At 36.6% G+C, this 16674-nt stretch overlaps 1 protein-coding gene across 3 annotated transcripts in view; it reads left to right on the top strand.

Moving 5' to 3' along the window:
- Positions 1-16674, top strand: part of IMPG2 (interphotoreceptor matrix proteoglycan 2) — an 85465-nt gene that overhangs the window by 31484 nt on the left and 37307 nt on the right. For all 3 annotated transcript variants that reach the window (XM_019448225.2, XM_019448226.2, XM_019448224.2), the window contains 3 exons: positions 5426-5587; positions 9543-9601; positions 10980-11000. In XM_019448225.2, coding sequence (XP_019303770.1) covers positions 5426-5587; positions 9543-9601; positions 10980-11000 — 242 coding nt within the window. The remainder of the gene's footprint in view (positions 1-5425; positions 5588-9542; positions 9602-10979; positions 11001-16674) is intronic.

Raw genomic sequence — 16674 nt, 5'->3', positions numbered from 1 at the left:
CTTCAGAGGAAAAGGATGTAGGTTTTATGCAGTTGAAAAATCAAGAAATACCGTGTTTTTTAAACGCATCAGTATTAACAGTAACCTGTCCATGAAACAATATTAAGTTTACTTTCTGTAACATTCAGTTTTAAAAAGAAAGTACACAGGCTGCCTAGGAAGATAGAAATATTTTGTTAGAAATTTTGTTAAATATGAATTTTTAAAATTTTGGGGTTCATAAATCTTATATTACTTAATACAGTGCGAACTCTGATTGAACATATTCACTAGAAAGATGCAATTTAGTTACCTTGCACATTTTCTTCCAATTTCAACATTTTAACTTCTGTGAAATCATGTTACATCAGCCTACTCTGCCTCTCCACCTTCCCTCTCACTGAACAAAGCTGGTAGTAATATTGGACCCCTGAGTTGATTCCTGAATCAATACATTTACCCTCTGTACAACTTCGTCCAGACTAGATGGTGCTGGGAAATATTGTCATTCAATAAATATTTGTGAGTGAATGAATAAAAAGTGATACCATGGATCTGAACTTGAAGCACAATAGTTATGGTTTAGGTATGGGAACATTTATGGAATGAGATAGAATTCCCTATAATAAACATGAAGGAATTGTACATAATTGAATTGTATATAATTGGAATATTAATATCTAAAAGAGAGGATAATTTCAAGCCAATTTATAGAATCAGTAAGAAAACAAAGCAGTATAAAGATACCTAACAAGAATTAGATCCCTGTACCTCTAGTTCAAAATGAAGCCCGAAGTTAGTTTTACAGTTCATTTTTTCCTTATTTTCCTAATTTTCCATCTACTGTTTTAGAAACTGTATACCTCATTTCTGTTTTGCTAGTAGTTACCCTATATGTTACATAATATGTAATATATTATTACATATAATATTTGTAATACATTCTATATAATATATATATATATATATATATATATATATATATATATATATATATATACACTCTATAAATTACCCCATGAATTATAATGTATAATCTAGCAAAATGTAAGTTTTTCAAATCTTAATTCTTATCTTGAGCAATGAGGAACACTAGAACATTGTTACTCAAATAATCCCTTTACTGATTTATATGCTATTTTTAAATATTTTTGTTCTTTCTTTCTCTTTTAGTTTTCTTTTTAATCCCACAAGTTAGACAGTATTATGTTTGTTTCACATAAAATTTGTTTTATACTTACCTGGATGTGTATTATTTTATTTTCATAAAATTCTTTTTGTGCATTAACATTTTTTTTTAATGTTTATTTATTTTTGAGAGACAGAGAGAGCGAGAGAGCACACAGCAAGGGTCAGAGAGAGAGGGAGACAGAAGACCCCTGTCAGGCTCTTAGCTATCAGTGGGAAGCCTGATGTGGGGCTTGAATCCACGAACCATGAGATGATGACCTGAGCTGAAATCAAGAGTCAGATGCTCACCTGACTGAGGGACCCAGGCGCCCTTCTTTTTGTGCATTTGAGATTTCCCTTCTAGGATAATTTTCTTTTTGAAATATATGCTTCTAATAATACCTTAGTGGGAGTCTCTCATTGGTTCCTTTTAAGATTTTGCTTGTCTGAAAATTTCTTATTTCCTTATTCTAGAAAAAAATTTTTTTAAATGTTTATTCATTTTGAGAGAGTGCATGCACACGTGCACACATGGGGAAGGAGCAGAGAGAGAGGGAGAGAGAAGCCCAAGCAGGCTCCATGCTGTCAGCACACAGCCCCATGTGGGGCTCAGTCTCCTGAACTGTGAGGTCATGACCTGAGCTGAAATCAAGAGTTGGATGCTTAACAACTGAGCCACCCAGGTGCCCTGAATCTTTTTTTTTTTTTTAATTGAAGTATACTTGACACACAATATTACTTTAGTTTCAGGTGTATGACATAGTAATTTGATAAGTCTGTACTTATTCTATGCTCACCAGAAGTGTAGCTATATTCTTCACCATTATGTGGGAGTCTTTGATCTGACCTTTCAAAATGTACAGACCTTTAACTTTTTATCCTATCCCTTTTGTGGCATTTAAAACTAAAGTCTAGGTTACAAAGGATCAGCAGATATACTGTGTACTCATGCAACACTGATTCATCTCTCTTGATTTTTCTAACCTGTTTTTCTTGACCTGTTAGGATTTCCTTAACTTTCTTGCAAACCACCTATGCATTAGAAACATTAAAAAATATTTATTCAGCACTTTAGGCTTTTTGTAGCACCAATATTACCAAGGATATTTCTTTTATGATAATACTGGGAATGGAAGTTTCTGTCCAAATTTAGCAAGATAAAATTTAATATTGAAAAATGCAAAGTTTTGTGTAAAATTACACAAGACTAAGAGTTTTTATTGATGTTAGTCTCTATATGAATCAGCAGTATGATGCAGTTACTAGGGGAGAGCTAGTAAAAGCTAGTGCAGCTGTACGTTGCATTAATAGAAATATAGAATCTGTTATAATAGGTGGTATCCTATCATGTTTTAATTGATCAGACCTCACTTGTGTATACCACACTCTAAGGAAGATATTAAGAGCCTGAGAAATGTCTGGAGGAGAGGAGCTAAAGGAGTCAGGGAAGTCATGATAGCTGTCTATACTTATTTGAAAGGCTGTCTGGCGACTACAATTTTTATATATGTCCCAGATTACAGAACTGAGATCAGTGGTGGAACTTATAGGAAAATATATTTGGGCTTAATATTAAGAACTTTGGATGGAAGTGGGTGAAATGGGTGACGGGGACAAGATGTATAAATTTCTAGTCATAAAATGAATATGTCATGGGGATGTAAAGTACATAATGTAACTGTAGTTAACAATACTATATTGCTTATTTGAAAGTACTTAGGAGAGTGGATCTTGAAAGTCCTCATCACAAGAAAAAAATTTTCTGTGTATGTGATGGATGTTAACTGGAATTATTGTGATGATCATTTTTCGATACATAAAAATATGGAATCATTACATCGTATACCTGAAAGTAATGTATGTTTGTTATATATCAGTTATACCTTAATAAAAATGCCAAAAAAATATATGTGCCTGATATGTGCCTGTTACTGTTTTAGGAGGCATACTGATAAGTAAACATGCACTATAATCTCTGTATGGTATGCACTATGATAGGGCAAATGCAGAATGAAGTAGAACATTAGGAGCACTGGGTCAGTTTTGAGGGGGCAGTTCTGAGAAATTTTCTGATGGGAGTGAGGTCTGAACTGAGGGTGAATAGAACTTACCAGAAGAAGAGAAAGGTGAAGGGTCTTGGCCTGAGGTCTCAAAGCAAAACACTGCTCAGGCCTGAGATGAGAGAATTAGCCCATTCCTTGGTCTGTAAGTAGGAATTTAACATGGCTGGAGTAGATAGTGAAAGGGGGAGGGGAGGAATATGAGGCTGGAAAAGGGAAGCAGGAACCAAGTTGTGAAGGGCAAAGAAGAAAAAAAAATTAAAGAACTTTCCAACCATGAGAGCTTTTTCATATGAAATGTAATGTCTGTCTTTGAAAATCATGACTCTTTCTCATCAGAGACATTTAAACTGAAGATGAGCAGCCATTTGTCAGGGATATTGTAGAGAGAATTTCAAGCATCACAAGGGATGGTAGGATCATTGAGGTTCTTTCCTATTCTGAGGTTATGAAGGTCTGATTATATGATCTATCAAGGATAAAAAATGATACACTGAAGCATAGCCTCTGTAGTCTCTTCCTGACTCTGCCATTGGGTTGCTCTGAGCCCTTAGGCTAGCCATTCTTCCATTCCAGCCCCTCTTCTTGTGTATCAAAATGGAGGAACTTGGATGAGCTCAAGTGTATCTGCCATGTAGCAGTTATTACTATAGCATTCTAGTAGCGATATTTTATTTCCCTCATTCTTTTTACATTTATTAATTGGAATTCTTCCATAAGAGACTATGTCGACTCTCGTTTATTTATTAAATCATCTATTTCTATCAATATGGACTCATGGATATTTATTTTATTCTTTGGATTATAATCAGTTATTTATTTTGTTCAAATTGTTACAGCATTGGCCACTGGAAGACCTGGATATTACTGTTACAGAATACAAAACGTTCATTGATACTGTTTCAGATTCCACACAGCAACTAATCTTTAAGTAATTACCACTTGTTGGGTTTGGTGTAGTATCTAAAAAGAATCTGTACATGAACATGAAGGGAAGCAAAAATAATATAAAAACAGGGAGGAGGACAAAACGTAAGAGACTTTTAAATATGGAGAACAAATTAGAGGGTTACAGGAGGGGCTGTAGGGAAAGATGGGCTAAATGGGTAAGATGCATTAAGGAATCTACTACTGAAATCATTGTACTATATGCTAACTAACTTGGATGTAAATTAAGAAAATAAATTAAAAAAATAAAAAGTATCTGTACAATTTTGAAAAGGCTATTAATATATTTCCCCCTTCCTGGGGCACCTGGATGGTGCAGTTGGTTAAGTGTCTGACTCTTGATTTTGGATCAGGTCATGATCTCACCATTGATGAGATCGAGTCCCACATCAGGCTCTGTGCTGACAGCAGTGCCTGCTTGGGATTCTCTTTCTTTCTCCCTCTGTCCCTCCCCCAGAGTGTCCCTCTGCACTCTCTCTTGCATGTACATATGAGCTCTCTCTCTTACAAAATAAACATTCAAAATATATATTATATATATCTATATATCTGTGTCTATGTCTATGTGTATCTACATTTCTCCCTTCCTTAATACTTTTCTTCATATACTTCAACTAAAACAACATAGTGCTACCAATTGAATGTAGAAGCAGATATGAGAATCTACTGTCTTCTTATTAAGCCAACCAAATTAAAGAGTATGTAAAAATGTAAACAATGTTACATGTTAATTTTTTATTTTGCAAAATATGTTATTACTTTTTACAATGCAAGGAGTTTATTATTTTTAAATGAATTAACAAATATTTTAAAATTTCTCTTTTAATTTTTTGTTTGGTAAATATCTATAGAGATAGTCCAAAAAAAACCCAAATGTCTTTGTATTTCTTAATGATTTTTAGGAGTTCGAGGGGTCCTGAGACCAAAAAATTTGAGGACAACTCTTCTAGGCTATTTTTAGATGATAATAATAGTATACTCAACTCTTTTAACTCACAGATGGTCAACTTTGGTGGTTATCTGGAAATTTTTCCGGTCTTTCCCTGAAGCAGTCTTTGTGTGTTCAAAGGAATGTACAAATGCACAGTAATTTTAATATTAGCCTATGTCTTAAAGTCTACCCAGCTAGTTCCAAAGTCAAACACTATATAAAAGGCCATCATTAGCAGTTTCTTTTGGCACAGTGTCTGATATATAGCAATCAGTAGGTATTTGTTGGTTGCATGAGTAAACATTGACATTTTTTTGCCTTTTCTCTAAAAATCCAGATTAGTAATGAAATTGAGAATGTCATGGAAGAAACCACAAAACCAGCAACTGAGCAGATTGCAGAGTTTAGTATCCACCTTTTGGGAGAGCAATATAGGGAAGAACTACAGGATCCCTCCAACTTTCAGCACCAGCACCTTGTAGAAGAGTTTATTTCAGAGGTGGGTGATTTTTTGGTTTTCTTTCTTCCTCCTTTCCTTTCCTTTCCTTTCCTTTCCTTTCCTTTCCTTTCCTTTCCTTTCCTTTCCTTTCCTTTCCTTTTTTTCTCTTCCTTCCTTCCTTCCTTCCTTCCTTCCTTCCTTCCTTCCTTCCTTTCAACAAGAAATTTTGCTGGGATTGTAAATTTCCCATATTCACAAGACTGGTTAAAGGTGGGTTAAGGAATCAAACTCTTCTACTTGGTACAGAGGGCTGTAACTTAGCCACTTCTTCAGAAAATTCTGTAAAAAGATCACAGAAAGGTAGATGAGTTATTTAATTGAAGCAAAACCTTTCACACCTTTGCCATCTGCTAACAAATAAATACTATTTCCAAACTTCTGCTGCACAGCCAAAGAAGAGTATGTTCTGTGGCATGGTTTTAACTTGACAGTATTTGGAGAAATGCGTATCTTTGAGAAACTACATGGATTGTATTGTTTTTCTTGAAGGAACATTAAATTTAATTTCTTTTAATTTCATATTTAATATTCTTTTTCTAAATTAAAAAATTTGAGGCAGTTAACACATGGGTAGTATACAGTACCTAGTCCAAAAGGACAAAACAGTATCCAGTGAAAAGTAAATTTTCCTATCTCTGTTCCTTGGTTGGAGGTATTTTTATTTATTTTTTATTTTTTTAAATGTTTATTTATTTTGGAGAGACAGAGAGAGCATGAGTGGGGGAGAGACAGAGTGAGGGGGGACAGAGGATCCCAAGTGGGCTCCGTGCTGACAGTAGAGAGCCTGATGTGGGGCTTGAACCCACGAACTGTGAGATCATGACCTGTGCTGAAGTTGAACCTTTAACCCACTGAGCCACCCAGGCGCCTTGGTTGGAGGTATTTTTAAAAAGGTCTTTAAAGAATCATACATTAGACTATCCTGCAACTTTACTTTCTGGAAGAATTCTATATAGGACTTGAACTCAAGATTTTTTCAGTTAAAAATGATCCATACTTGGCCCCCTTCTTGTGTAGATTTTCTCTTGTGTGGTGAGGCATTCAGTGCCCATCTCCCCTCTCTGTCCATTGACAGGGCACATCATTCCTTCCTGTTTATTTCTTTTCCATTCCCTCTTGATGGGGCTCTCCTTGCCCAAGTTTTCCAATTCCATTACTTTGGACTCATTTCCTTCCCTAGACACTGTGTCTAGATGAGAAAAAGAAATATGCATCTCTCAGCCAAACAGCATCATTGTAGCCATCAGACATGGAGAGTGTAAGCCAGACAATTAATTTTCCTAGCTGTGTGGCCAAGTTGCAAGGCTGTATGGTATGTGGAAGAAATGTCAGTCAGGCTAGTGGCCACCTGGCATCAGATAGTGTCTTGGATCAGCTCTCTGGTTCTCTCTGCTCTTGGAGTAAAGAACCTTAATAAGCCTGAGTGTTTAGATAAACAATTGCACTGTATGACTGAATATTTATAGGAAGTCTAATAAACATTTTGAAAAACATCTCCAACAGAGACTTTATGAGGTAGATAGCTCTTGGTTTGAGGTGATCTGGGGGGTGATGAATGGTCTAGGCCTACCATGAAATGGTTTCTTCCCTGGCCAATCTCTATAGCCCCATCCCCTTACCTGCAATGAAATGTCTACCAACAGCCACTTCTTTGTGTAAAACAGCAGAGTCAGAGGTTGTGTGTCTGAAAGGTTCTGCCACTGTGTTTACTGCAAATTGAGGGGGCCCCTCTAGCTCTCTCCCTTTAGGACACAGTCACAGGGATTGCTCCTTTAATACTATTTCCTGGGTAATAACACGGGAAGACATACAAGGAAAAAGAAAGCCTGCTTAAAGAGGATTGAGGTTCAGGAGCAATTGCTTTTTTTAAATGAGAAGAGTAAGATAAGCGTGGGATGACACCAAGTATGACATCAGAGAGAAAAAGGTCAGCACGATAGGCTTGGGAGCATAGATACCTGAAGAGAGCCACAGCATCAACACAGTGTCCTTGCATTGTGCCTTATGTTCTGCAAGCTGCTTGGTCTGTTGGCTAACAGCAACCATGAGAGTAAACATCTCCATTTTACACATGAGGCTCAGGAGGCTGAGTAAATTGTTCATGGTCATTTCAACCTCTAGGAGTAGAAGAGAAAATCAGGTCTCCTTCCCTTCAAAGTGTTCCTTCCTTTATACCATGTACATTCCCCTTAATTTTAATTCAGCTGAGAAGTTAAAGTGAGCTTCACAGTTTTCCCAGTCCTGGTCCCAATTCTGTAACATCCTTATCATGAAGAAGGGAGAAGAAGAAGAGGAGAAAGCATGGAATTCATTGGGAAGAATACGGGCTTTGGTGTTAGAAAGATTTCGGGTTGAATAAATTCTGATTTAGTCACATAACCAAATGCACGGCCCTGGGTAAGTTAGTTGATATCTCCGTTTTCTCATCTATAAAACTGGGAAAATAGGTATCTCTTGGCATTATTGCAAGGATTAGAAGTGCTTTTGCAAAGCACCAGGCACATAGAAGTCATTCAATAGGCTGTACCCATTATTAATCTTGATGTTAATAAAGAGCAGTGATTCAGCTGGACACCTGTATGGTAGCTAACCAGATGTGATGAATTAGAATACCTGTATGTGGTTAGACTCAAGAGATGGCAAAGCCCCAAATGATATGGGCCTAGTGATAATAATAACATACAGTTGTATTGCATTTTTCAGTTAACGGAGTACTTTCAGGTGCATTCATTTTAATCTTATGAAAACTGATATGGATGGTGGGCAGGGCAGTATTAGTTCTATAAAATAAGGCACTTACTTTGCCAGCAGAAACAGTTGAGACTGACTCATTTTCAAATTCCTATCCTACGGATTCCATCTCTACTTTGATCCCACAAGAATTATGGCACTTCTGTCTTTCCTCTAAGAGAATAAAACAAGGCAAATTATGATAGCCAAAGAGTTACATGGGTTTGGATTCTTTATCCTTAAGGTGTTAAGGTCTTCGGTGAACCATGATTTTTTAAAAAATCCCATTCCCCCAATTTTATCAAGACTTGGCTTTAAAAGCAAATGCCCAGAGAGAGATGTCTCCAGAATCCATTAATAACTTCCTTTCTTTGTTCTGGTGTTGGTTCCATTGTGACTTTTCTGGTGAGAGTGTCACCTTCTGAAATCTGGGTTAAATGCTCAATGTTGTTAAAATACATATTTATGCATGACCTGCCTATTTTTAGATTTTTAGTTCAGTTAGCATTCTTTCCAACCCTCTATTCACTAAGCTTATATTGATTTACATGGCTGGATCTTAAATATCTACTTGCTTCCTGTCAATGTGATGCTCATAAGTTGAGCTTTTGACCAATTTAGTTACCTGGTCACTGCTTCGTAACCTACATCATGACACCCAATCAATAGGGCCTCTCTTCTGGGGACTGAGCTTCAGCTTGTGGACTATTTTCTAATTTTGATTGTGTTCACAGTTCCCTCGTGTTGTAGGAACAGGAAACAGATGCCTTCAGAAACTTTACACTGAAAGAAAACGAATACTTCACTGTTTATGAGTGTGTATGCTGCACCAGATTTCTAATCCAAACAATTACCTTTAAAAATGCTATTGTAGCTTTTTTGTGGGGGAAACTAATGCTTTTATCTACATTTCATCCCACAAGGGAAAAAGCAGTGTTTTGCCAACAAGAAGTTGCTTTTCACAGTTTGGAAAGAAATTAATATTAAAGCATATCAAAACCTTAATGTGAAAGAAAAATGTGGCAATGTTGTGTTAAAAACTATTTTCTAACAAGGTTAATTATAGTTTTCTTATGTAACATTCTGTCCACTATGTATCTGTATAGATGTACAAGCTTCCGCCACTTATAAACAGTGCACTTTGTAGTCAGCTCTTAAAGCAGTATTTTATATGTACCTTTTCACATTTCTACATAGCTATAAATTTTATTTTTATTTTTAACAGGTTGAAAATGCATTTACTGGGTTACCAGGCTATAAGGACATCCGTGTACTTGACTTTAGGTAAGCAGACTCTAAAAATGTACATGTTCAGTAGCACTCTTTATTTCAATGTAATACCTTTTTTAGCTCTTTCTCTTATCCCCCATGCTAGACTCAGTATTCTTAGGGTTTGGGGCATTTGGAGGATAGTTGTGGCCCAGCTCTTGGATGTAGGGGAGCATGAGTAGGAGTACTGTGTAACCTCACAGCATAATTAATAGTGCCAACATCTTAAACTTGGCACCCTCTCTTGTCACGACTTCTGTGTTTACTAGCAATAACAGCAAGCATGTACGTGGCATTTACAGTGTGCCAGGCTTCATATCTATATTAACTCATTTATTCCCAATAGCCATGCTATGAGATAGTTATTATCACTCTTCATTGTTTCTAATAAGCACTCCAGAGCACAGGAAATTTCAGTAATTTACCCAAAGATACTCAGGTAGTTGTCTGTGCAAGGGAGAGGGCCATGACCAGTCTCCCCGGTTCAGCCTTCTCACTTTTCACAGAATACTTCCTCCAGTTGTGACCAAAGCCTCTGTGAGAACCTAAGGATGTGAGGCCTTTGAAGACCCCTCTCATGTGACCTAAAAGGCAACATGACCTTGCAGCCAACTTCCCTGGGTTCAAATCGTGCTTTTGGCACTCCTGGCCAGATGATTTTAGATAAATTACCAAGTTTTAATGTCATATTTGTATAAAAAAGATAATTTACTATTAATTCTGCTTTATTAAAAAAAAAACTTTAGAAATACTTTGGGTAAATTATGTAGCTTCTTTGTTCCTCAGTTTCTTTACCTGTAAAATGGGGATTCTAATGGCTCTTGATAATCTTAATGAGGATTAAATGAATTAATTTTTGTAAAACACTTAGCACAGTTTTCTGCCACATGAGAAGTTCTGTTAAGTGTCTGTTACATAAAATTAATGAATTTTAAAGGCTATGCAATATCCTGTAGTTTAGTCAGTCCTGACCTTTCCCAATCCCTTAAGCCCTTTTCTGTATAACACCTTATTTTCTTTTCATTGATTTTAAACTACAAAACTCATTATCTACCAAAAAAAAGTTTCCTAATTTTGTTAATGCCAACAACTGGAGTCCTCTGCTGATCTACTAAAAAAAAAATGCTTATTTAGAAAGAGAAAACCTTATAAGAGTGGTTTAAAAAGTAAGTTTAAAGATAGTATATATTATTATTTTTAAAATAGAATCTTCTCTCTGCCTTTGTTCACTTCCTTCAATCTACAGACATTTTTCAGCATCTGATACTATATAAGCATTTTGATTTAAGGAAACATTTTAGAGGAAATATATTAAGAACTTGCACTTTGATGAATGATGTGACAATTATAACTGTCTCAAACTCTACTTAACACTTTGAATTTTTATTTTCAGGTCCCCCAAGGAAAATGGCAGGTAGAGTACTTTTTGGCACTTTTTATACTGTTCACTGGTTGAAAGGCAGTTTAGAAAATATGGTATGTTGTATTTTCAGTGTGGAATAACTTCCAATATTAGTGTCCAATATTCCAATATTAGTGTCAGTATCAGTTTCCATCTCCTTACAGATCAGAGGTTGGCAAACTTTTTCACTTAAGGGTCAGGTAGTAAATATTTTAAGCTTTTCAGGCTATATGTTCTCTGTTGCAACTACTTAACTCAGCCATCAGATGAATGTAGATATCAATAATATACTGACAATGAATGAGTGTGCCTATATTCCAGTAAAACTTAGTTTATGGAAACTGAAATCTGAAGTTCACATAATTTTCACATGTCACAAAATATTCTTGCTTTGATTTTTTTTAAACTATTTAAAAAAGAAAATTCATTAACTCATGGACACTGGGCTGGATTTAGCTCACAGGATATGTTTATATAACCCTCCATACACTGTTGACTATCAAGTGCTTTAAATGTTGAGCTATACTTGATTAAAATAGGAATAAAAACTTCCATTAATGTAAGCACTTTCAAGCATACTGTCATTCAGTAACATAATCAAGTGTCACTTTAAGTGGCAAATGAATGGGAGAAAGATCGTCTCTTCAATAGTTCATTTGCAAAACAAAATCCACTCTAGAATTTCTTAGAAAAAGCATAATATAAAAACATAGTCAATACTCTTTGTGGTAGTTGCTTGTCATTTTTTTTGCCTTTGGGCTCAAATTTATTTAAAACTCATTTTCTCAGGGTGCCTGGGTGGCTCAGTCGGTTGAGTGGCTAACTTTGGCTCAGGTCATGGTTTCACAGTTCATAAGTTCAAGCCCTGCATCTGGCTCTCTGCTTTCAGTGCAGAGCCCACTTTGGATCCTCTGTCCCTCTTTCTCTCTGCATCTCCCCTGTTCCTGCCTTCTCTATCAAAAATAAATAAACATTAAAAAAACTAATTTTCTCTTCCAATATTGATAAGTATAATAGAAAATTTATGAAGCAAATTTATAGGTTAATTATGGACATGTTTAGACATACAGTAATACTCCTTCACTGTAATATTTAATATTTGAAAAGAGCATTCTGACTTCCTCATTTAGAATTATTGTGTTATATGTACGTTTCGTGCTTGCAGTGATGTCTTGGGTCCTTTGTAGTCTTTGCTGCTTTCCACTCACAGAGTCCCCCTTAGGATTTCCTGCAGGGCTGGTTTAGTGGTCATGAGGTCCTTCAGTTTTGTTTGGGAACATCTTTATCTCTCCTTCTATTCTGAATGACAGCCTTGCCGGATAAAGGATTCTTGGCTGCACACTTTTCCTATTCAGCACATTGAATATTTCCTGCCACTCTCTTCTGGCCTGCCAAGTTTCAATGGACAGGTCTGATACTAAACTTATGTGTCTTCGCTTAAAGGTTAAGAACCTCTAGTCCCTAGATGCTTTCAGAATTCTCTCTTTATCTATGTATTTTGCCAGTTTCATTATGATATGTTATGGTGTTGACCTGTTGTTGATTTTGAAGGGGGTTCTTTGTGCCTCTTGGACTTGGATGTCTGTTTCCTTCCCCAGATTAGGCAAGTCCTCATATATAATTTGTTCAAATAAACCTTCTGCCCCTTTCTCTCTCTCTTCTTCTTCTGGAACTCCAATGAAATGTGTATTATTTTGTTTCATTGAATCACTTAGGTCTCTAATTCTCCCCTCATGGTCTAGTAATTTCCTGTCCCTCTTTTTTCAGCTTCATCATTTTCCAAAATTTTATCTTCTGTTTCACCTATTCTCTTCTCTGCTTCTTCCATCCTTGCTGTCACTGCATCTAGTTTATTTTCTATCTCAATGGCAGCATTTTTAAATTCATTGTGGCTATTTCTTAGGTCTTTGATCTCTGCAGCAATGGATTCTCTGTTGTCTTCTATGTTTTTTTTTTTTTCAAACCCAGCTACTAGTCCTATGACTGTTATTCTAAATTCTTATTCAGATATGTTGTTTATATCTGTTTTGAGCGATTCTCTGCCTGTCATTTCTTCCTGGAGTTTTTTTTTTTGAGAATTCTTCCATTTCCTCATTTTGGCTAGGTGTCTGTCTTTTACGTGTTTTAATAGCTTGTTATGTGTCCTATACCTGTGAATACTAGTATATTAAAAAGTGTTATACACTGTCCATGGCCTGGTACTCTAGGAAGTGTTTTTGGAGTGTGTTGCATGCACTCTGTTGTTGAGTCTTTGGCTCTCTATCCCACTGCACGTAGTGGTGGATTGTTGATTTGTTCGTTGAAATAACCCTGGAAAAAGTGAAAAAGGTGTGTGTGTTGGGGGGGGGGACTTATCCCATATGAAGTAATCCTGGAAAAAAGGAAAAAGGTGTGGGGGGGAAATTTATCTCATACAAAGAAAGAAATGAAAGGGGTGAAAAAAAAATACAGGCAGAGAATCAAAGAAACTATAAAGTTTAATTCAGAGAGAGAGAGAGAGAGGAAAATAAAGAAGAAGGAGATACAGAAAAGGTATAAAAAGAATAGAGTAAAAATGCCTGATTAAACAGACAACCAGAACAGGAAAGAAAGATTTTATATATATATATATATATATATATATATATATATATATATATATATATATAAATAAAGAGAGAGAGAGATGAATTGATCAAAAATCCAATCAGAAACTATGAGCTTGATTCCAAAGGGATCATATATATATGATATATCCTATATATATATGGATATATATATATCCAAAGGGATATATATATATAAAGATATATATATATATATAAATATAGAGAGAGAGAGAGATGAATTGACCAAAAATCCAATCAGAAACTATGAGCTTGATTCCAAAGGGAAGAAAAAAAAAAAAAGAGGGTAGAAGGGGGAAAAAGGGGGGAAAGAGAAGGAAAGAAAAGAGAAAAAGAAAAAAACATTAAAAAAAAACCCCACCCCAGCCTAACAGACAAAAACAATACACTTGTCTGTTGGTTCCTGAGACCAGTGACTGTGCTGGTCTGGAGGCGATGCCTGCTGGTTCACTCAGTGTCAGTTCTGCTCCAGTAGACATGCAGTCACCAGGCACGGAGGGACAGGGTTTGGTGTAAGTGTGTTTTGCCTCCACTGGGGGTGCTGTGCTGTTCCCTGAAGCCCCATGTGTAGGTGATGGGGAGAAAAATGGCAACTCCTCAATCTCTCCTCTTGGCACTGGGTATCTCAAATCATGCTGTTTGTCCTGCTCCACAGTCTTCCACACCTTCTAAGCGCTTGGCTGGGATTCAAAACCCGATGTCTTAAAGGATCCCTCACTGCTAAGACCTGTTTCTGGGGTAGCACCACTCCACCCAGTCCACAAAGGGCCTCTGGCTGGTGCCTGCAGGGTCTTTTGTCTTTGTGGTGGGGGGCTGGGGGGTGGGGAGCATTAAACCTTTTTCCCACAGTACTCTAGGGAACGGACTGTGGTCTCCCAGTGCACCCCTGAGGTCAATTCCGTACCCTGGGCCGGGTCTCTCCCCACCAGGTGCGTGCACAGGGCATGGACTCCAGTCTGGAGAAAGTCTGGCACCCCTGAAAACGCTGGTCTTCAAATCCTAAGGCTATTTGCAAAGTAGAAACTGCAAAGTACAAACTCCTGATTTCTTCTTCCCCAGTCTGTGGTTCAGAGAGGTGTTTCTCTTTTCCAAATATAATACCACACTTTCACAGCCTCTATGTCTCTTCCTTTTGTCTCTCCACGGAAGGGGTCTCCTCCTCTCTGTGCCTATGGGGCCCAGCGCTTTATCTCTACCAATTTGTAAACATCCACCTGTGTCTCATCAAGCTGTCTCCGTCCACCTGTGGAGATTTCTCTGTCACTCTGCAGACTGTATTCCTGGGTATTCTAAGTGTTCTGACCTCAATACAGCTGTGTTTGAGGGACAAGGGAAATCCCAGTCCCCCTACTTCACCATCTTAACTCCTCCTGACGTCCTCATTTTCATTTATATTATTTAAGCAAGTGTTTAGTAAGTACCTAGAAATTGGACAATTCCCGTGCCTACAAAAATGATAAACTCTTGGTTTATATCCTCTAGGAATACACAATCAAATGAAAACCACTTTTAGAGATATGTTGAAGTACTGCCTCTTTTTTTTTTTTTCATTTTATTTTCTCAATATCCCTGTGAGATAGTGAAAATGAGAACTATTATTTATTCTCCTTCTGGAGGTGGGGATATTTTGCCCAAGGCAGGCAAACTGATTTGCCATAAGTTATATGACTAGGAGGTATCAGATATTTTGACCAAGGTAGTCAGAATTTTGATTTCTATACTGTTAGTATGTGTAAACTGTTTTGTGTGTATATATTATAGGTAATGTGTTGATGGCCAGTTCTCAACCAGAGGGCTTGATTTTTTGATTGTTGCCCTCTTGGCATGATTAGAATATGAAAACAACCCAAACTCTCATGTTAATCCTATGACCAAAAGAATGGTATCCAGTTACTGAGTGCTATGTCCTCTACAGGGACACAGATAACAATATGAAGCCATTAGATTTTATGATAGAATTGTTAATCTAGGTACAGTTTCCAAAATTGTTCAGTATTGTCAGATATTAGCCAGTTGATGGAATTTATTCATAACTTTTTGGTATACTTGTGTTCTGACCTGTGTATAAATGAATGTGTGGCACAGAAATAGTCCATTTATATAATATATAACCTCTCTCTTTCTCTTATTCCATAAGCATTTATATGCATACGAAATTTTGTATTTGCTTTGTACCTGTCTCAAGGTTCACATATTATTTTAAGTTAGTAGGTTACTCATTTGAAGTGAATCAATAATATATCTGCTTGGTATACTTCAAAACTTCAGCTCCAGGCTTTGTAAGTGTGTTCCTTCTTTGTAATAGAAGAAATTTTATAAAAGATGTCTGAGTTTCTCTGAAATATGTTTATTTTGGTGGATGTTAATGAGAAGTAATATTTTTATTTTGTCTCTTTAAAATCTGTGCATGTTAAACAGCCAATCAGGGCATTTGAGGTAAGAGAGTAAGAAAGGGTAAATTTTACCTCCACATGATTGACATTTCTGGAGAACCTTTCTCTATATAGCAGCTGTTTCAGTCTAGTTCAGAAGATGAAAGATGATGATACAGTGGTGGCTGATTAACTCAGAGGTGCTGAGTGTGGAGAACCAGCCCTGCTTTCTTCAGTCAGATCATGTTTTGTCTTCCAATGTGCTTGCTGCCTCTTATGTACTTCCTTGGCCTCTGGGCTTTCTTTTATTCTGTCCTTCATCCTAAGATGTCTCTTTACTACATTTACCATGCCAGAACTCAGTCTGTTTTGGCTCCTAATGACAGTCTCAGCTCTGAGAATAGAAGGTTTCCCGATTCCTTAAGCATTTCTTTGAGTTCTTTTTCTAGTACAAAACCATGGTAAAGAATTGTAGCATATCTCTGAGGCACTTTATCTTCTTTAATGAATTTCTCCTCACTAGATAACATAGGCTGTAACAGAAGCATTATTTTTAGATATCCAAGGCAAATTTTGGGAGACAAATTATATTTTGTCAATAAAGAGTAAAACCTGTAATCTAATCCAGACTACACAGATTTCTTGATCCAAGAACATTTCTCTTGATCTTCTCCGTGTGATATTTAAAAGTCATGCAAGGCACATGCT

This window comes from Panthera pardus, unplaced genomic scaffold (genome assembly GCF_024362965.1).
Source record: "Panthera pardus isolate Hobbes unplaced genomic scaffold, ASM2436296v1 HiC_scaffold_16, whole genome shotgun sequence".
Lineage (NCBI taxonomy): Eukaryota > Metazoa > Chordata > Mammalia > Carnivora > Felidae > Panthera > Panthera pardus.
The sequence above is the reverse complement of the archived record's forward strand: the minus strand, read 5'-3'. Positions and strand labels throughout refer to the sequence as shown.